Raw genomic sequence first — 21,023 nt, 5'->3', positions numbered from 1 at the left:
CACTTGTTTCTCCTCTCATCAATACTTCTATTATTTCATATACAGGACTTAGCACTTACCTGGCTCTCCGGCCTTCGGGCTGGATCCTCGTGGGCCCACTCCCACACATCGATTCACACACAATCACTCATGTTCATGACATTTTTTGCAAGATGGATTTATTTATGAAAAAATACATGTTTTCTTTGGATTTACACTGACAGAGCATCAACTGTTACAGATTGTGGGAAGAGACAACATTAAGCAGACCCCTGTGGCCAGAGCACCAGAACCACGATCGTGTCAACTGAAGCTTTTAAACATCTCTTCAAAACCAAAGTGAAAGTGAATTACAGGCAAATGGAGACGAACATGTTTCTGAAACCAGTTTGTCAATAGAAGAAAACTCTCCAGACGTTTGCAGCTGACTGTCAGACGTGACGAGTCCCTCGAGGCTCAGGTCGTGAGAGAGTGAGGTTTGTTTGTTGCTCTGTCAGGAAACGGGAGGTTGCAGCAGTTGCACTGTGAGAGACGCTGGTTTGAAGAAACCACGTGATGAATCATACTTCCTCTAACAGTCAGGCCTCCGCTCGTCCTTCAGAAGCGACAGAGAGATGGCGGGCACAAGGTACGTCAACCTTAGATGATATCCAGGAGCTCTGCGTCGTCAGTCAGACTGTTGTTGTCTTGGGATTGTTAGTGTCGGTGTCTTTACCGGCTGACGCTCCTGTTGGGTCGGATTGATTCGTCTGTGATCGTCCGCTCACGACGTCTGACGGATGAAATCACAAGTTGAACTTTTCTAGATGGAAACCCCCAAACAAACCGGTGGTTGTTGTTTCTGTATTTTCTGGACGTTGTGAGACGGTTTGCGTGAGGTGAGGAGGTGATGACTGAAGTTTCAGCTTCTGTTTGTGCCAGTTTTATTTTGTTCTGTGTTGTTCAAGATTAATTTACATGAAGTTGGTGCGGGAGGTTAATGTCTGCATCTGTGATGTCACTGCGATGCTTGAAACATCTGATGACAGATTTGACTTTCAGATCATTTTATACACATTTCCCTAAAAGCTGAGCATCGTGCTGCTTTAACTCTGGTTTGAACCTTTGTAACTTCTGAATCACCAAGGAATTTTAAAATGCATCAATCACCAGAATCCCTGATGGGTTCTGGGTCGTTGGCCTGTTCACTCTCCTGATGTCTCCACCTCCCGGTCGGGGACAGCACCTGTCCCGGCTGAGTCCGGCGCCTGAGGGTCATTTCATTAAAAGCTTGATTTAGGAAGATGCACCTTGTTGTGACCGTAATGTTAAATAATTATAATCAAACTGGATTTGACAGCAGACATTTCCCCCGGCACTTTCAGACTAAGCCTGAACTGTAACTAACCTTAACCACTTGGACATATTGTATCACACTGAACTGATTCCAGGTCTGTGAACCTCTCAGCTCCGGTCTTCAGACCAGGTTTTCCTCGTCGTTGGCACAAAGCAAATGTTGTGTAAGACACAGTGAAGCAATCCGAAGAGCAAACAGGAACCCCGACCGTGCTCAGACTTCTCTAGACTATAACTATGAACGTTGATGTAACACATGAACGGCCTGAAGTCTCGTCTTGTTTCTTCCTCCTCAGAGTCACGAACCTCCAGACTGGAGCGAAGCAGCAGCTGCCGGTTCAGCCTCTGCAGCTCGGCTCAGCGGCGCAGGGATCCGTGCAGATCCGCGTGAAGAGCTCACCGAGCTCCGCAGACCGCCTGAGTCAGTCCAGGTCCATGGTGCTGCAGGAGTCCGACCTTCCTCAGAAACTCGTACGTGGACCACAGACGACGGCCTCCTGCGAGGCAGCAGCTCCGTTCTAACATCTTCTTCACGTTACGTTCGTAGATCTCTCGCCATCGCAGGAATCAGTCTCAGCACAACGTCGTGGTCACAGGAGCAGCCGCGTTCGAACCACTGGTGAGTACAAAAACTCAATTTATCTATATTATATAGATATATAGATATATGAATATAAACAGTGGTTAGTGCTGACGCCTCACAACAAGAAGGTTCTGGGTTTGCATCCCGGTTGGGACCAACCTGGGCCTGTCACGAAAATTACATCATTGATTTTTATTGAAGGAACTACTGATGTAAGGATTACAGCAAGGTGCATCTCTGGTCGGTGCGGCCTACAGGACGCACAATGAACAGTAAATAGTACTAAATTGTGTGTGTGTGTGTGTGTGTGTGTGTGACTGTTCCTAGGCGGAGGTGAAAGGTCAGCATGTGAATGTGACTAAGATCTCAGAGAGCGGTAAGAAGCAGAGGAAGAACTGGACGTGGATGTGGACTGAACTGAACTCAGAGCAGCTGCTGGTCTACAAAGAGAGACAACAGGAAACTGGTCCGGTACGAAACTGCTCTTTGTGTTAACGCTCATCTCGTCGGTGTCTGTGTGAAGAGAGAGACACGGGAGGTTTGTCTGATATGAAAATATCTCTCTGTAGCTCACTGTATCTCACAAGGATCTCAGTATTTACTTTCATGCCTTAGTTCCAACATTATCTCTCTTGTATTTCTATTTATCTCTAACTGCCCAAGTCAGACGACACAAAGTTGGTCTGTTATAAAATATTTTTATGACTTTACCTCTGTTTCATGAACAGAAACAAAGGTTCTGCTCGTATCCACCCACAGCAGCTACAAAGCTCTTGAGCTCAGAATGGTCTCGGTCCCATTTATCATGGAGGAAATCATTAGTTATTTATATATACTGCTGGTGACATATATAATCAATAGCCCACGACAGGCTGTGGTATACGCTCATTATATCACTGTTAAGGGCCGTTGTTCAGCCACGACGCAAAGCTTTTATAAAACTGTTACAAGTATGTCGAAATGAAAGTAATCACGAATACAAAAAAGTAGTACCTCCTGGCTGCCTGGTGCACGGCGGTAGCTATGCAACAACTGTAGCGTTACTCAGAGAGAAGGCTACGAGACAACCGCGGCCCATGACAAAACTACAACCATTCCACCACTGTGTGCTTAGAGCTCTCAACTTCACTCCGTCTCTTCCTATGGTCGCTACTCACGTCTACTTACGTCGGTACTTCCACAGTCGGGGAGTGATACAGACCTGTACAAACAGATTCAACTTCATAGACGTGGTATATGCTTATACCACAGCTAAGAACCAATCAGATCGCTTGATTTGACCTACCCGTTTTATAATGTCAAACCTCCTCGGTTCAGTAGGGTCAGTGTTTGTTCCTTAAAGACTGGACAAGGTGAGACGTTGATTGCTGAATGAATGAGTCTATGACAGATGTACATCGTCATGTACCAGTCAGTGTCTCCACCTGTGTTCAGAAAGCCGGAGGTAAGACAGACGTGGTTCCGCTGTGTGGTGCCGTGATCGAGTGGACGAAAGAGAAGTCAAGCAGGAAAAATGTCTTCCAGGTAACAACACGTCTACCCTCGCCTCTGACTCAGGACGGAGTTTCAAGGATGGTTTTACAATTGGGCAGTTTCTCTCCCTCCTTGCTGTACTTTGGATTAACTCGTCATCTATCTGTTCACAACAGATCACGACACACACAGGAAGCGAGTACCTGCTTCAGGTCGACAGTTACTCCGCTGCCAGCAAATGGTACGACACCATCAGAAAGGCCATTGACTCTTCAGTAAGAACTCACTTCCTTTTAAACTGGATCTTACTTTTATCATCAAGTATTGTCTTGATGTTTGTTTTTGATCTTTTCTTTACGAAATGTCCACACATTCTGATATGACACACTTCACTGTTCTTTAGATTAGATCCTAAGTGACATAAAACGCTTCCTGTGATCAGTTTTAACTCTTCGTGTGTTCAGACTAAACCAGATGGAGGTTTTCTCCTGCGGAAGTCAAACAGTACAGAGTATCTGCCGAGACACAGCTCCCTGCCCGGCCACAGCTCGGCCTCCCCCAGCGCCAAACAACGCAATCCAGCTCACAGACGCTCCATCAGTAAGTGACTGTCATCACTGTAAGTACAGAAGATACTGGACACAAACACCAGGTCAACTGGATACTCCGCTTTTTTGTAACTGCTGGAGGTTGAACTACAGTAAGGTAAGTAGGTAGGTAGGTAGGTGGGTAGAGAAGTAGGTAAGTAGGTAGGTAGATAAGTAGGTAGGTGGGTAGGTAGGTAGATAAGTAGGTAGGTGGGTAGGTAGATAAGTAGGTAGGTAGGTGGGTAGGTGGGTAGATAAGTAGGTAGGTAGGTAGGTAGAGAAGTAGGTAGGTAGGTAGGTAGATAAGTAGGTAGGTGGGTAGGTAGATAAGTAGGTAGGTGGGTAGGTGGGTAGATAAGTAGTTGGGTACGTAGGTAGATAAGTAGGTAGGTAGGTAGGTAGGTAGATAAGTAGGTAGGTGGGTAGGTAGATAAGTAGGTAGGTGGGTAGATAGGTAGATAAGTAGTTGGGTACGTAGGTAGATAAGTAGTTGGGTGCGTAGGTAGATAAGTAGGTAGGTGGGTAGGTAGGTAGATAAGTAGGTAGGTGGGTAGATAGGTAGATAAGTAGGTAGGTGGGTAGATAGGTAGATAAGTAGTTGGGTACGTAGGTAGATAAGTAGTTGGGTGCGTAGGTAGATAAGTAGGTAGGTGGGTAGGTAGGTAGATAAGTAGGTGGGTAGATAGATGGGTGGATGGATAGATCAAAAATAAAAAATAAAATAGATACTGTAGATACAGTCAGATTTCCTGAGAAGATGCTCCGCTGTGTGTCCAGTGTGAGGTGGAGAGTCGGTACTAAAAAAGACAAAAATCTGCTCTTCCAGGTTTAACCCTCCATGTTTTTTACAGACATGTTCAGCAGCTCAAAGCTGAAGCATAGTAGCTCGGACAGCAGCGACAAGAACGGAGTGAGGAACCGACTGAAGAAGTTCATCACCAGACGTCCGTCCATGAAAACTCTGCAGGAGAAAGGCCTCATCAGAGGTTCAACCTGTTAACATCAGAGCCATCATAAAAATTCAGGAAGATTTTTGGAAACGTTTAGTGATCAAATCCACTGTAATGTAACTTTGAAGATGTGATGTTCTGCTTAGATCGAGTGTTTGGCTGCCATCTGTCAACGCTCTGTGGACGAGAAGGAACCACGGTGCCCAAGTTCGTCCAGATCTGTGTGGACGCAGTCGATAAACGAGGTACCTTCGAAGCAAATCCCCAAAAAACAGATTCAATCATGTGGCGTTTGTTGCTGTCTCTCTGAGACACACATCGTGCCAGAACATGTATGTGGATCCGCTGCATGTAGACCCAGTACATGTGGATCCAGTACACACAGGACATATGGATCGAGTACATGTAGATCCAGTACATGTAGATACAGTACTTGTAGATCCAGTACTTGTAGATCCGGTACATGTAAAGTTTGTTTAGTTCCATGTTCATTTGGTTTGTTTTTCCAGGTCTGGAAGTTGACGGGATCTACAGAGTCAGTGGGAATCTGGCCACAATCCAGAAACTTCGCTTCATTGTTGATGAAGGTTGGTTCAGCAAACACCTTTTTTTTTACTTCCTGTCACCTTTAAAATAAATTTAAATTATACTAATTTACACCATTTTATCAAGACAGCATTGAAACAAATTTAGGACAAGAAACAAGCTTCTTCTGTTTCAGTGTGGACAGAACTGTTATAGTCAAGTTTGTATGAATTGTTCTGGTCTGCACCCCCAGAGGAGGACCTGGACCTGGACCACAGTCAGTGGGAGGACATCCACGTCATCACAGGAGCCCTCAAGATGTTTTTTCGTGAACTGCCAGAGCCGCTGTTTCCCTTCAGATTCTTCCAATCTTTTGTGGAGGCAATCAGTGAGTACAACGTGGCACAATGACAATATCCCAATGAGAACTCTGATCCTGAACAGGGATATTGTTGAGCAGTGAAGACCTGGTCCCTGACAAAGATCAGTGAGGGACAGCGATGTCCTCAGCCACAAGGCAGATGAAGGAGGCGGAAATCTTGGCTGTTGTTCCTCTTCAACTTGAAAACTACAATTCTGTTCACACGTTAAACTACAGTACTTTATGTATCTGTGCCCTCACTTCTGTCACTTCTGCTTCTGTCAATCCTCTGATCAGAGATCAAAGAATCCAAAGACAAAATCCAGGCTGTGAAGAAACTGATCCAGGAGCTGCCCAAGCCCAACAAGGACACCATGAAGCTGCTGTTCGTCCACCTGCACAGGTACGACTCTGTGCTCAGTTTCTTAAGATAATACTAAGTAATAGATATAATAAGGTCTAGTCTGTCCTTTGTAAGGGCCCAAACTTACACCTGACGAAAATCAGTGTTTCAGACCCTGTTGTCATGTTCCCACCCAGAGTTCACCTTGTTTGACTCCATCACATACTCCGGTGAACTTAACCCCGACTTAACACCTGAAGAAGACTAAGAGTCCTGACCTGACTCCTAACCTGAAGACCTGACTCCTGACCTGACTCCTAACCTGAAGACCTGACCCCTGACCTGACTCCTAACCTGAAGACCTGACTCCTGACCTGACTCCTAACCTGAAGACTTGACTCCTGACCTGAAGACCTGACTCCTAACCTGAAGACCTGACTCCTAACCTGAAGACTTGACTCCTGACCTGACTCCTGACCTGACTCCTAACCTGAAGACTTGACTCCTGACCTGAAGACCTGACTCCTAACCCCTAAGACCTGACTCCTGACCTGACTCCTAACCTGAAGACTTGACTCCTGACCTGACTCCTAACCTGAAGACTTGACTCCTGACCTGACTCCTGACCTGACTCCTAACCTGAAGACCTGACTCCTAACCTGAAGACCTGACTCCTGACCTGACCCCTAACCTGAAGACCTGACTCCTGACCTGACTCCTAACCTGAAGACTTGACTCCTGACCTGAAGACCTGACTCCTAACCTGAAGACTTGACTCCTAACCTGAAGACTTGACTCCTGACCTGAAGACCTGACTCCTAACCTGAAGACTTGACTCCTGACCTGACTCCTAACCTGAAGACCTGACTCCTGACCTGACTCCTGACCTGACTCCTAACCTGAAGACCTGACTCCTGACCTGACTCCTAACCTGAAGACCTGACTCCTGACCTGACTCCTAACCTGAACACTTGACTCCTGACCTGAAGACCTGACTCCTAACCTGAAGACCTGACTCCTAACCTGAAGACTTGACTCCTGACCTGACTCCTGACCTGACTCCTAACCTGAAGACCTGACTCCTGACCTGACTCCTGACCTGACTCCTAACCTGAAGACCTGACTCCTGACCTGACTCCTAACCTGAACACTTGACTCCTGACCTGAAGACCTGACTCCTAACCTGAAGACCTGACTCACCCTCAAATGTAACACACATGAAGTTCATCTGTTTGAGGTTTTGACTCTGTCGTTGTATTTAATGTTATTTCATATTGTAGTTATGGTTTTATTAAGTTACATGTAACACTTTGTTAGTGGGGATCTGTCAATTTTTTCCCCTCAGTTTTTGCTTCTTGTGATGTTTTTCAGAGTTCTGGCCTTTTCCAGGAAGAACCTGATGTCCACTCAGGGCATCAGCATCGTGTTCGGCCCGACGCTGATGTGGCCCGAGCTGGACGCAGGAAACATGGCGGTCAACATGGTCTACCAGAACCAGATCGTGGAGTTTGTCCTAATCGAGAGTGAATACATCTTCAACCTGGACAGGAAGTAACAGTTGCAGTGGAAGAGAACAGGACGAACACCTTGGCTGATCATTTCTCATCAGAACTTATTTCAAAGAGGTTTTTTTTATCATTATGAACAGACCCTCTGCCGTCACAGCTCCCCCACAACGTGATGTACAGTAGTATATTTATATCATACTGTACATTTATCACATACAACTATAGAAATGTTATAAGTGATTGAATCACTGTTGTTGTGACCTCTTCAATCTGCCTTCATTGAGACGTGGATTATAAAAACAACTTCCTCAACTAAAGTAAACAAAGATGATATCAAACAAGCACAGTCATATTTTCTATTTATACGTAAAGATTCTGAATAAAATGGAGAATCAGATCAGATAATGAAGCTTTCAAATGATGCCTCTCTGTTTTTCTATAAATACTAATTTTTAAAGCTACAGTGTTTAGAATAACTTATTCACAGAAACTGAATATATTGTCCATAACTCTGTGTTAATATAAGAGTTAGATATAGTTCCATGAGGTGGACCGACCTCCGTGTGAGTCTCCATGTTTCTACGTCGCGTTGAATACGTTTGTTGAACTAAACGGTTCCAGAATATGTCGCGTTCACGTTGACCTTTCAGACGCTGACGGAAACAGGAAATGGAATCAGCGGTGCGCCGCCATAAAGTGTCGCTCAGTAGGTTGCAGTTTGACAATTTACCAGCAGATGCCGCCAGAACATTTTAAAAGTTACACACTGGGGCTTTAAGTAAAGTGTTTGAATTGTGCATTTTCGTTGTTGTTTGATTTAATATCCCCCCAAAAAACCAAAACAGACCAGATATGAAATATTATGAATATTTGACAAATTGAGTTTATTACATAATGAATATCTTCACTCAGTTTCTTCTTGTTATAGATATTTTTATCTTCATCCCCGACTGATCGTCACAGTTCAGTTGTGCTGGAGGAAGAAGTGTAAAAATTCTACAGATGTTTTTTCATTTTGCTCTACTTACTGTATTTTATTCAGATAATGTTCATATATCAATATCAATTATGAATAAAAGACATTTACTCAAACCTGAACCACATGAACAGTAACTTCAGCTCAACCACAGACGACGACATGACGTCTACATGACGACACAGCAGCTTCACACTGTTCAACACTAATATCACACACGAACAAATATTTTGTGATAATAAATAATGTCCCAAAAAAAACAAAAACAAAATTCCATTAATTAAATGTATAAAAACTGTTAGAAATAAATATGAAATATAAAAACAAAATAAAAAAAGTCATGAAACATTAGGAAAAATACGAATGCTTTATATCATTAGGTCTTACAAATCACAAGATAGTGACATAACACTTATTAAGTTTTATAAAATAACACGTTCCATGTCAAAATAATTTGACCTTAACAACTGTTGAACATGTTCTTGTAATTAATTTGTTCGATCTCACTTCATTCAGATGTAAATATCTGATAAGACATTTGACTTGTATGGTGTCATCACCATGACAACAGCAAAATCCCAATATTATGAAAACCAAGTCTTTCCAAATATTGTGATTTAAAAAAAAGAATATAATACTTTTATTTATTATCAGATTACAGATAAGAGCGACGTCTCAGTTTATATCTTTTTTGGCTACATTCTGACTTTGTTTCAACGTTTCCCTGTTAATCTCAGATTTTTATTCTCTAGAACTTTTTTTCCAAAATATTACTGTGACTTCTTCATATTTTTTAATTATTTTAAATAACTGTTCATACTTTTGTTGGATTTTGTCCAAATAAAGTATCCAAATAATTATGTCAAACTCCATGATTTATAAATTTTAATTGATCCAAAACTGCTTTATAAGAATATGAATTAAGTTAAATATCGTAGTTCATCATATCTTCACAAAGATCAAGATTTGATTGACTACAGTGAAGGACATCGTGTCCTCCACTGTGTATAACAATCATTTAATTTATTGTTATTATCATTATTCGTTATTAGTAATATCCTGCCGTGCAGCTCATCGTCCTTCTGACCACAACTCAAAATACTGATTCAATATGTCAGAGTTTTGATCTCCCTGCAAAGCTTTATACAACTGACAATTTATCTCAGGGGATTAAGGGGTTAGGGAGTTAGGGAGATAGGAGGTTAGGTAGTTAAAGGGTAAGGGAGTTAATGAGTTAGGGTGTTAAGGGGTTAGGGAGTTAAAGGGTTAGGTGGTTAAGGGGTTAGGGAGTTAATGAGTTAGGGAGTTAACGGGTTAGGGAGTTAAAGGGTTAGGGAGTTAAGGAGTTAGGGAGTTAATGAGTTAGGGAGTAAATGAGTTAGGGAGTTAAGGGGTTAGGGAGTTAATGAGTTAGGGAGTTAATGAGTTAGGGAGTTAAGGGGTTAGGGAGTTAAGGGGTTAGGGAGTTAAGGAGTTAGGGAGTTAATGAGTTAGGGAGTAAATGAGTTAGGGAGTTAAGGGGTTAGGGAGTTAATGAGTTAGGGAGTTAATGAGTTAGGGAGTTAAGGGGTTAGGGAGTTAATGGGTTAGGGAGTTAAGGGGTTAGGGAGTTAAGGGGTTAGGGAGTTAATGAGTTAGGGAGTTAAGGGGTTAGGCAGCACCAGAGCTGATTTTCTGTCAGAAAAAGAAAAGACAGAGGAGAAAGCACTTGTTGGCAGTTAAGGTGGAATGGCAGTTAAGGAGGAATGGCAGTTTAGGTGGAATGGCTGTTAAGGTGGAATGGCTGTTAAGGTGGAATGGCAGTTAAGGGGGTCACCAGTGGAAAAGAGGAGTCTGGTTCCAGTGAAGGCAGAAAATTCAGAGATCCAATGACCTGACGTTCTCCCGAGAAGACAAGTTCAGACCATGTTGTGCTTGTTGTTGTTGTTGTTGTTGTTGTTGCTGTTGTGTAGTTGCTGTGGTTTCTGTGATGCTGACTCACCTGGAGCCTACTTGCTGTGGCTCTGGCGGGGTTGCTGTTGCAGTGGTTGCTGTTGCAGTTGCAGTGGTTGCTGTTGCAGTGGTTGCCGTTGCAGTGGTTGCCGTTGCAGTGGTTGCCGTTGCAGTGGTTGCTGTCGTGGGGAGTGATGACGTGGACTGGATGCCACGCCCCCTCCTCTGATGGTCGGTCTGGTGGACGGAGAGGGTCCCGCTCTGATTGTCTTGGCTACAGGGAAAAAGGTCACTGGTGAATTAACTATCAACTTCACCATATTGTTTTATTTAGTACGAACATGATATCATAATATTATATTATATTAGCATCATAATAAATATGAATAATCAGCCGGTCGAGTTCACTGTCCTCACCTATCTGAGCAGAGTGACCCCTCCTGGAGACGTTCTGAGAGCGGACGGCCTCTTTGATGCGGTCCACTTCCTGTTGGTATCGTTTGCGGTCTCTCGCGGCCGACTCCTTGGCGTCCCTCAGGGCGGCTTCCAGAGACCTCACCCGCTCTGCCGTGGCCCTCAGACGCTTCTCCAGCTTGGGCAGCTCACAGCGAAGGTCTGCGTTGTCCCGCACCAGCTGCCGGACACCAAGGGTCAGAGGGTTAACATCGGTCAGCGGTTCACGTGTACCGTCGTACAGGAGAGAAGAAGAAGAAGGAACAACACTGGGGGCTGAAAGAGAATCTAGAAACCAGGTGGAAAGTAGAGAAGCTCCGGCAGATTCCAGGAACAACATCTGCGATCTGTGTCCAGAAGAAGATCAGATCAGGATACTGAGCAGAACCACGCACCTGCTTGTGGACCTTACTGAGCTGCTCCAGGTTGTTCTCCAAGAAGACGATCCTCTGTCTCTGAGCCAGACTGCCGCCGGCCTCGCCGCCGTCGCTCTCCGAACTCTGTTCACAGAAGAATCGTTGATGATGTTCAACTGTTCCTGACGTGTCACTCGCTCAGAAACACAACAAGGCTTTAAACCAGAGCCGCAACATTAATCGATTAGTGATCCACTGCTAAATGAATGGCCAACTATTTTGATAATCGATTTATCGATCAAGTAGTTTTTAATGAAAAAATAAGTCATAATTCTCTGATTCTAGCTTCTTCAATGTGAATATGTTCTGGTTTCTTTGCTCCTCTGTGACAGTAACTGAATATCTTTGGTGTGTGGTAAAAACAAAATATCATCTTGGTGTTTTGTGGAAACACAGTCAACATTTTATATGAACCAAACAACTAATGAACGTTTGTGTCATCGTTCGTTGCAGCTCGACTTTAAATCCTTTAAGCGAAGCACCGAACAGAAACAGAGGAGAAGTTTACAGTCGCAGTTTGAACAGTCAAAAGATAAATGATAAAATAATATGAACATTTATCACAGAACAACTTTCAACCTCTTCTCTTTCCAAATGTACAAAATATCACAAACACTTAATAAATAAAATACAACAGGGTCAATAAGGCCCATAGCAAGGATGTTCTACTATTATTATTATTATCATTATTATTATTATAATTATTATAAATAAACATTATTACAGTGGTGGTGTGATGGTCAGAACCCTCCCTGTGTAGAGTTTATGAGTTATGTTATACAGTTTATGAAATGATATGAGAGCAGAAACACAACAGTGTCTGAATGATACTTTCAGTTGACCAAAGCTTTTCTACTTCTTGTTTTAACATCCAGGGACTTTGTGATGTTTGATAATTATCAGATTAAATCATTAAAATCCGAAGATGATTAACTCTCACATTCTGGACTCGACTGCCGACGTCCTGGATGAAGAGTTTCCGCAGGTTGTTCAGCATCTGCAGCTCTTTGGCCTGTTGGATGAAACATAATTATTATCAGTATTATTATTATTATTAATATTAATAATATTAATAACAATTCAGCTGCTGTGAGATTTGTCACTGATGCAGAAACAGAGAGGAGGAAGTTACCACTGTCTCCTCCAGACCCTTCAGCTCGTCTGTGGCCTGATCTCGCTTCTCCTTCAGGAACCTGGATCATAGAGAGACATGCTGATGTACAGTACATGTACGTTACTGATGTAATGTACATGTACTGTACATATACATTCATTTAGCTGTAGTGCATTTAACCATGAAGATATTATCCAACAAGTGTAAGAATCATCATGCGAGTCCTCCATTTTAGATGCCTTAAACCTCCAGTGTGAAATATGTAGAAGAACTTATTCATAGAGATTGAATATATTTTCCATAACTCTGTGTTCATATATGCGTTAAATTTAGTTCCATGAGGTGGACCGACCTCCGTGTGAGTCTCCATGTTTCTACGTCGTATTGAATACGGTCGTTCAACTAAACATCGCATTCACGTAGAATTTTCAGACGCTGCCGGAAACCGAAAATGGAATCAGCGGTGCACCGCCATAAAGTGTCCCCTGTCAGTCGCTCAGCTGGTTGCAGTTTTCAACTTTACCTCCAGATGTCGCCAGAAAATTACAAAAACTACACACTGGGGCTTTGAGGGTTGATGTGCGAGAAATGTGTTTTTTAAAGAATTTGGATGAAAATGGTAAAAAAATTAAAAGTGTTAACTGTCACTATCAGCTGATTAGCAGCAGGTGGCGCTGGTTCTCCAGTGAGCGGCTGCAGTGGAAGCTCAAGTGATAAACATGAATATGTGTTATGAGAGAAACGCGCGACACTACGGTGAACAGCGAGGGACAAACTCACTGCAGCTTATGGAGTTTCTGCTCTTTCTTCTCATCCTCAGCTTTTAGTTTGTCAAAGTCCGACTGGATCTTCGTGTTCTCCAGCTGCAGAGCCCGGTTCACACTGTCGATGACACATGACATCTGCTCACTGCACAGCACTGACATGAGAGATTCATAATAAATAAATCAATAATCAATAACCAGTGACACACTCTTTGAGCTGGTCGACGTCCCGGTGCTTCTGCTCGATCTCGTCTCTCAGTCTGCTCAGATGCTTCTGATGAACTTCTCTGTGGTTCTCCATCTGTTCCTCCAGGGTTCTCTATGGAACACAGAGTCGCTGTTTAATCCTTCATCCTCACGTCCTCATCATCATCATCATCATCATCAATCATCTAACCTTCATCTCAACAGCGTCCTTCAGTCTGCTCATGTGTTCCTTCTCTTTGTCCATCACCGTCCCCTCGTGCACTTTATCTGACACGCACACACACACACACACAGTCACATAGAACTCCTAACAGTGATTTTTCACTCGTGTTACATGATGTCACCTAGAGACGCTGAGATTCTCCGCGTCCGAAAGAGAACGGGCGAATATTCACAGGTTGTGTTTTACTTGCTGCCCACCCAATCACAGAGCAGTGTTAAGCTCTGTAACCACGGTGACATCTGACCTTGAGCCTGGAGTTTGGCGACTTCCTCCATCAGTGCGTCCTGACTCTCCTCCAGCTGCCGCTTCTTCCTCTCCACCGTCTGCAGGTCGTCGCTCAGAGACGAGATCTTCGCCCGGAGCTGCACAGACAACACTAACGTCACCACCGTCACCACCGTCACCACCGTCACCAACGTGACGTCACCGTGACGACAACACAAAAGTCATGACGGACATCCCGTTCCCCTGACGACCTCTGACCTGTGAGACGAGCAGCTGCAGGCCGTTGAGCTGCGTCTCGCTCGCCTCCGTGCGGCGGCTGCTCTCCATCAGGTCGACCTCCAGCTGTTTGCTGCGGCTCACCAGAGACTTGACCTCAGACTTCATCTTGCTGACGTAGAGACGAGCTGTGGTGAAGTCGTCCTCCATCGCCGCGCCCGTCTCCATCATCTGTCCAGAGACACGGAGTCAGTGAACACGTGCCTGTCACCATAACTACCATATCTCCTCCCAGAAATGATTGCCATAAAACAATATAATTGTCTTGTTAAAACCATGTTTTGGTCTTAACAAGACGTGACACAGATCTGAAGTATGGTTCTGAACACTTCTGATTATTCTGATGTTTTACCGAGTTTGAAATAATTTTGTTAAAGACGTGAAAATGGAAAATGGAAACTCTTTGTGAGAGTGTAACGTATATACAGCTGTTATAACATGTGTGGTGAGTGACAGGTCTCACAGCTCGCAGGTCGCTGGTCCCCAGGACTCCGCCCACGTCACTGAGGTCTCTGAGCAGCAGACTGAGGATCTCTGATGATCTCTTCTTCTGATGAGAGCTGACGTCCTGCAGAGAAGAGAACTCCCTGTGGAGCAGCTCCAGACTCACCTGGGGAGGAGGAGGAGTCAGGTGAGGAGGAGGAGACAGGTGAGGAGGAGGAGACAGGTGAGGAGTCAGAGGAGTCAGGTGAGGAGGAGGAGACAGGTGAGGAGTCAGAGGAGTCAGGTGAGGAGGAGGAGATAGGTGAGGAGTCAGAGGAGACAGGTGAGGAGTCAGAGGAGACAGGTGAGGAGGAGGAGTCAGGTGAGGAGTCAGAGGAGACAGGTAAGGAGGAGGAGACAGGTGAGGAGGAGGAGACAGGTGAGGAGACAGGTGAGGAGTCAGAGGAGTCAGGTGAGGAGGAGGAGTCAGGTGAGGAGGAGGAGACAGGTGAGGAGTCAGAGGAGTCAGGTGAGGAGGAGGAGACAGGTGAGGAGTCAGAGGAGTCAGGTGAGGAGGAGGAGACAGGTGAGGAGGAGTAGGAGTCAGGTGAGGAGGAGGAGACAGGTGAGGAGGAGGAGTCAGGTGAGGAGGAGGAGACAGGTGAGGAGTCAGGTGAGGAGGAGGAGTCAGGTGAGGAGGAGGAGACAGGTGAGGAGTCAGAGGAGTCAGGTGAGGAGGAGGAGACAGGTGAGGAGGAGGAGGAGTCAGGTGAGGAGGAGGAGACAGGTGAGGAGGAGGAGTCAGGTGAGGAGTCAGAGGAGACAGGTGAGGAGGAAGAGACAGGTGAGGAGTCAGAGGAGTCAGGTGAGGAGGAGGAGACAGGTGAGGAGTCAGAGGAGTCAGGTGAGGAGGAGGAGACAGGTGATGAGGAGGAGACAGGTGAGGAGGAGGAGGAGTCAGGGGAGGAGGAGGAGACAGGTGAGGAGTCAGAGGAGTCAGGTGAGGAGGAGGAGACAGGTGAGGAGTCAGGTGAGGAGGAGGAGTCAGGGGAGGAGGAGGAGACAGGTGAGGAGTCAGAGGAGTCAGGTGAGGAGGAGGAGACAGGTGAGGAGTCAGAGGAGTCAGGTGAGGAGGAGGAGACAGGTGAGGAGTCAGGTGAGGAGGAGGAGTCAGGTGAGGAGGAGGAGACAGGTGAGGAGTCAGAGGAGTAAGGGGAGGAGGAGGAGACAGGTGAGGAGTCAGAGGAGTAAGGTGAGGAGGAGGAGACAAGTGAGGAGTCAGAGGAGTCAGGTGAGGAGGAGGAGATAGGTGAGGAGTCAGAGGAGTCAGGTGAGGAGGAGGAGACAGGTGAGGAGGAGGAGGAGTCAGATGAGGAGGAGGAGACAGGTGAGGAGGAGGAGGAGTCAGGTGAGGAGGAGGAGGAGTCAGGTGAGGAGTCAGAGGAGACAGGTGAGGAGGAAGAGACAGGTGAGGAGTCAGAGGAGTCAGGTGAGGAGGAGGAGACAGGTGAGGAGGAGGAGACAGGTGAGGAGTCAGGTGAGGAGGAGGAGTCAGGTGAGGAGGAGGAGACAGGTGAGGAGGAGGAGTCAGGTGAGGAGGAGGAGACAGGTGAGGAGTCAGAGGATTCAGGTGAGGAGGAGGAGACAGGTGAGGAGTCAGAGGATTCAGGTGAGGAGTCAGAGGAGTCAGGTGAGGAGTCAGAGGAGACAGGTGAGGAGTCAGAGGAGACAGGTGAGACAGGTGAGGAGTCAGAGTAGACAGGTGAGGAGGAGGAGACAGGTGAGGAGGAGGAGTCAGGTGAGGAGTCAGAGGAGTCATGGTGAGGAGGAGGAGACAGGTGAGGAGTCAGAGGAGTCATGGTGAGGAGGAGACAGGTGAGGAGTCAGGTGAGGAGTCAGAGGAGACAGGTGAGGAGTCAGAGGAGACAGGTGAGGAGTCAGAGGAGTCAGGTGAGGAGTCAGAGGAGACAGGTGAGGAGTCAGAGGAGACAGGTGAGACAGGTGAGGAGTCAGAGGAGACAGGTGAGGAGGAGGAGACAGGTGAGGAGGAGGAGACAGGTGAGGAGGAGGAGTCAGGTGAGGAGTCAGAGGAGTCATGGTGAGGAGGAGGAGACAGGTGAGGAGTCAGAGGAGTCATGGTGAGGAGGAGGAGACAGGTGAGGAGTCAGGTGAGGAGGAGGAGGAGACACGGGTGAGGAAATTCCAACTCTATGAGACATGCTACTGATGCTACCGGTGCTACCAATGCTACTGATGCTGATGATGCAACTGATGCTACCGATGCTACCGATGCTACTGATGCTAACATCTGCAGGTTTCCCGTGGACACTCACAGTCTTGTGGGCGAGCTCCTCGTTCAGCTGTCCGTTGCAGCGGCTCTTCTCCTCCACCTCCTGGCTCTTGTGGTCGTAGTTGACGGCGAGCTCCTCCAGCGCCTGCAGCACCTCCTTCACCTCCTCTTTGGCCGAGTCGTTGTCCCTGTGCAGCCGGGACAGCTCCTCCTGCTGGCGCTCACAGTCCTGGCGGCTGGACGCCAACAGCTGGACGAGTGGAGGGGGCGTGGACAGGCAGAGTTGTGATGCTCATGTAGGCACAGTAGGTGTGTGTATGGGACAGTGTGTGTGTGGAACACTCACCTCATCCTGATCAACGAGCTGCTGTTTGAGTTCCTCGGCCGTCTGACTGTGCTGGTTGATCTCGTCATCCTGAAACATGAATCAGCAGATTTAATTTCCCGTGTTGCTCAGATGTAAACACCATCAAGGCTCAGAGAGAATCACCTTGTCGTCCAGCTGCTGGTACAGGTCGGTGATGAGCGTCTCGTACTGCGTCTTCTCCTCGCCGGACAGAGGGACAGGGGGCGGGGCCACGTCGTCGTCCGCCGCCGCCGTCGTCTCACTGCTGCTGCTCTTCTTCTTGTTCCTGTCACTCAGCTGCTCCTCCACAGGTACAGACTCACCTGCAGAACAACAGACACGTGAGTGAGTCCACTCTGCAGAAGCTCCTCCATCGAACCACTGAACGTACAGTTCACAAGGTCACACACAAGTTTACTTTATTACTACGACAATAAGTAACAATAACTTGATGCATTCATCGGAGTATTGGGATAAACATGTTCCCCTCATCATCTATCTGCCCAACAACGAGATTTTATTATTTTGTAGTATTTTATCATTTTGTTTTATTTCCTAGTATTTTAGCATTTCATTTTATTTGGAAGTATTTAGTTTTATTTCGTGTGTGTTCCTCACCTTTCCTCCAGCGCTTCAGTTCGTTCTCCAGTTTCTGGACGGTGACGTTCAGACTCCGGTTCTTGTCTTTTTCCTTCTCATATTTCTTCTTCCACTCCTCGGCCGTCAGCTCCAGGTTCACTGACACCGTGTTCTTTATGGTTTTAGCTCTGGAACACAGAAACAACACAACAGGTGGTTCAGTCAGAACCACAGGACTGTCCATGGTTCTAGAAGACTGTCCGTGGTTTTAGAGGACTGTCCGTGGTTCTAGAGGACTGTATGTGGTTCTACAAGACTGTCCGTGGTTCTAGAGGACTGTATGTGGTTCTACAAGACTGTCCGTGGTTCTAGAGGACTGTCCGTGGTTCTAGAAGACTGTCCGTGGTTCTAGAGGACTGTCCGTGGCACTAGAGGACTGCCCGTGGTTCTAGACAGTCCGTGGTTCTAGAGGACTGTATGTGGTTCTAGAAGACTGTTCGTGGTTCTAGAGGACTGTCCGTGGTTCTAGAGGACTGCCCGTGGTTCAAGAGGACTGTCCGTGGTTCTAGAGGACTGACCGTGGTTCTAGAGGACAGTCCGTGGTTCTAGAGGACTGTCCGTGTTTGACTGTCCGTGGTTCTAGAGGACTGTCCGTGTTTGACTGTCCGTGTTTGACTGTCCGTGGTTCTAGAGGACTGTCCGTGGTTCTAGAGGACTCTCCGTGTTTGACTGTCCGTGTTTGACTGTCCGTGGTTCTAGAGGACTGTCCGTGGTTCTAGAGGACTGCCCGTGGTTCAAGAGGACTGTCCGTGTTTGACTGTCCGTGGTTCTAGAGGACTGTCCGTGGTTCTAGAGGACTGCCCGTGGTTCAAGAGGACTGTCCGTGTTTGACTGTCCGTGGTTCTAGAGGACTGCCCGTGGTTGTAGAGGACTGTCCGTGTTTGACTGTCCGTGGTTCTAGAGGACTGCCCGTGGTTCTAGAGGACTGTCCGTGTTTGACTGTCCGTGGTTCTAGAGGACTGTCCGTGGTTCTAGAGGACTGCCCGTGGTTCTATAGGACTGCCCGTGGTTCTAGAGGACTGTTCGTGTTTGACTGTCCGTGGTTCTAAAGGACTGTCCGTGTTTGACTGTCCGTGGTTCTAGAGGACTGTCCGTGGTTCTAGAGGACTGTCCGTGGTTCTAGAGGACTGCCCGTGGTTCTACAGGACTGTCCGTGGTTCTACAGGACTCTCCATGGTTCTAGAGGACTGTCCGTGTTTGACTGTCCGTGGTTCTAGAGGACTGTCCGTGGTTCTAGAGGACTGCCCGTGGTTCAAGAGGACTGTCCGTGTTTGACTGTCCGTGGTTCTAGAGGACTGCCCGTGGTTGTAGAGGACTGTCCGTGTTTGACTGTCCGTGGTTCTAGAGGACTGTCCGTGTTTGACTGTCCGTGTTTGACTGTCCGTGGTTCTAGAGGACTGTCCGTGGTTCTAGAGGACTGCCCGTGGTTCTAGAGGACTGTCCGTGGTTCTACAGGACTCTCCATGGTTCTAGAGGACTGTCCGTGTTTGACTGTCCGTGGTTCTAGAGGACTGTCCGTGGTTCTAGAGGACTGCCCGTGGTTCGAATGCATTTGCAGCACAAATGCAAATGATGATTCCTATTTAAAAAGCTTTTGAGACTCAATTACAGACAGAACATTCTTCTTCACTGATGAGATGCAGCTTTGAGCGTGACACGTCTTTTATTTTGAAAGGTCCCTTCCTGCCATACCTCTGTCCGAACATGAGCGTGGACTTGGTCTCGGTCTCGTTGTAGACGGACGGCGAGCAGCAGATGATGATGGTGGTTCGGCAGTTTCCTCCCAGAGAGTCCTGAAGGATCCGGGTCATCTTACTGTCTCTGTACGGGACGTGGCTTTTCTACACACGACAAAGACAACATATACATATATATATTTATATATATATACACAACATTTATCTGACGTTATGAATCTGAACGTGAGGGAGCGACTCACCGTCCCTTCGCTCAGAGCAGCGATCACGTTCCCCAGAGCCGACAGAGACTTGTTGATGTTCTTGGCTTCGTCCAACACGGAACCTTCTGCTCCCGTCTTACTTACCTGTCAGGTGTCAGACAGACAGGTGAGGAGAGTTTGGTGAAGACAGACAGATGAAGGCAGACAGGTGAGGACAGACAGGTGAGGACAGAGGTGAGGACAGACAGGTGAGGACAGACAGGTGAAGACAGACAGGTGAAGACAGACAGGTCAAAACAGACAGGTCAAAACAGACAGGTGAGGACAGACAGGTGAAGACAGACAGGTGAAGACAGACAGGTGAGGACAGACAGATGAAAACAGACAGGTGAGGACAGACAGGTGAGGAGAGGAGCGACAGGCGAGGATCGTGGTTGAATGATGATGTCATGCATGTTGTGAGTGGATGGTCACATGTTGCCGGTGGTAGAGGCGTGTCACCTTCTCGCTGCCGGCGAGGTCGACCAGATACAGTTTCCCCGACAGCTTCTTCTCCGTCTCCACATTCTCCTGCTTGATGTTGAGCTGGAAGATACTGTGGCTGCGAGAACTGTGTTCGTTCATGTCTGAGGAGGGACGACACATCGCTCATGGTCCTCAGAGGATCACTACCAGTAGTACAATAATACAATAGTACAGTAATAGTACACTCACTAGTTACTGCGACGTGTCTGTTTGCTTTCCCCTCATCGATTACGTCCATCACTTCTTCAGGACTAGAAACAAAACGCTCCGTACAACCCTGAAGTACACCAACAGAGTACTGTTACTGCAGTACAGGTATCAGTACTGATGTAGTACTGATGTAGTACAGGTATTGATCCAGTACCTTGACGAAGGGAACTCTGTTCTTGTCCTCGTGAACGGCCAAGTTGGTCTTTGACACTGAAACAAGAAATCATGAGATTACTGATGATTTTTAATCAAACAATTATTAATTAATCAATAAAGATATTGATTAAACACACGATCAATAAAGATATTGATTGAATACATGATCAATAAAGATACTGATTAAACACACAATCAATAAAGATATTGATTAAACACACGATCAATAAAGATATTGATTAAACACACGGTCAATAAAAATATTGATTCTTTACCATCAAGCAGGTCTCTGATCTTATCCAGG

General features: G+C 46.4%; 2 protein-coding genes across 3 annotated transcripts in view; one reads left to right on the top strand and one right to left on the bottom strand.

Moving 5' to 3' along the window:
- The first annotated feature begins 457 nt into the window (after positions 1–457).
- Positions 458–8,049, top strand: arhgap15 (Rho GTPase activating protein 15). Of its 2 annotated transcripts, none has more exons than XM_035604438.2 (13): positions 458–607; positions 1,611–1,785; positions 1,862–1,933; positions 2,225–2,368; positions 3,332–3,421; positions 3,547–3,645; positions 3,835–3,970; positions 4,809–4,943; positions 5,054–5,152; positions 5,417–5,494; positions 5,686–5,820; positions 6,091–6,196; positions 7,508–8,049. In XM_035604438.2, exons 1-13 carry the CDS (start codon positions 594–596, stop codon positions 7,689–7,691), a joined length of 1,467 nt encoding a protein of 488 aa, XP_035460331.1. In that variant the 5' UTR covers positions 458–593; the 3' UTR covers positions 7,692–8,049. The 2 variants fall into 2 exon arrangements, with proteins under 2 accessions (XP_035460331.1, XP_035460333.1); XM_035604440.2 differs by lacking the exon at positions 458–607 and adding an exon at positions 663–857.
- A 458-nt stretch (positions 8,050–8,507) lies between these two features.
- LOC118282885 (kinesin heavy chain-like) overlaps positions 8,508–21,023 on the bottom strand; it is a 15,642-nt gene continuing 3,126 nt past the window's right edge. The window contains exons 5-25 of the mRNA XM_035604414.2: positions 20,995–21,023; positions 20,718–20,773; positions 20,543–20,630; positions 20,330–20,454; positions 19,868–19,972; positions 19,621–19,769; positions 17,908–18,056; positions 17,434–17,612; positions 17,290–17,358; positions 16,987–17,193; positions 14,694–14,840; positions 14,213–14,401; positions 13,974–14,091; positions 13,697–13,773; positions 13,509–13,618; positions 13,316–13,417; positions 12,554–12,614; positions 12,362–12,433; positions 11,401–11,505; positions 10,970–11,186; positions 8,508–10,826 (exon numbers count right to left, since the gene is read on the bottom strand). The exon at positions 20,995–21,023 is cut by the window's right edge and continues 20 nt beyond it. Of these exons, the coding sequence (XP_035460307.1) occupies positions 10,609–10,826; positions 10,970–11,186; positions 11,401–11,505; positions 12,362–12,433; positions 12,554–12,614; positions 13,316–13,417; positions 13,509–13,618; positions 13,697–13,773; positions 13,974–14,091; positions 14,213–14,401; positions 14,694–14,840; positions 16,987–17,193; positions 17,290–17,358; positions 17,434–17,612; positions 17,908–18,056; positions 19,621–19,769; positions 19,868–19,972; positions 20,330–20,454; positions 20,543–20,630; positions 20,718–20,773; positions 20,995–21,023 (2,572 nt within the window). The 3' untranslated portion in view covers positions 8,508–10,608. The remainder of the gene's footprint in view (positions 10,827–10,969; positions 11,187–11,400; positions 11,506–12,361; positions 12,434–12,553; positions 12,615–13,315; positions 13,418–13,508; positions 13,619–13,696; positions 13,774–13,973; positions 14,092–14,212; positions 14,402–14,693; positions 14,841–16,986; positions 17,194–17,289; positions 17,359–17,433; positions 17,613–17,907; positions 18,057–19,620; positions 19,770–19,867; positions 19,973–20,329; positions 20,455–20,542; positions 20,631–20,717; positions 20,774–20,994) is intronic.

This window comes from Scophthalmus maximus, chromosome 14 (genome assembly GCF_022379125.1).
Source record: "Scophthalmus maximus strain ysfricsl-2021 chromosome 14, ASM2237912v1, whole genome shotgun sequence".
Taxonomy (NCBI): Eukaryota; Metazoa; Chordata; class Actinopteri; order Pleuronectiformes; family Scophthalmidae; genus Scophthalmus; species Scophthalmus maximus.
The sequence above is the reverse complement of the archived record's forward strand: the minus strand, read 5'-3'. Positions and strand labels throughout refer to the sequence as shown.

Coding starts and splice junctions, on each gene's coding strand:
- arhgap15 (XM_035604438.2), top strand. Junction 3,422..3,546: donor GCAGGAAAAATGTCTTCCAG/GTAACAACACGT, acceptor TGTTCACAACAG/ATCACGACACACACAGGAAG. Junction 6,197..7,507: donor CTGTTCGTCCACCTGCACAG/GTACGACTCTGT, acceptor GATGTTTTTCAG/AGTTCTGGCCTTTTCCAGGA.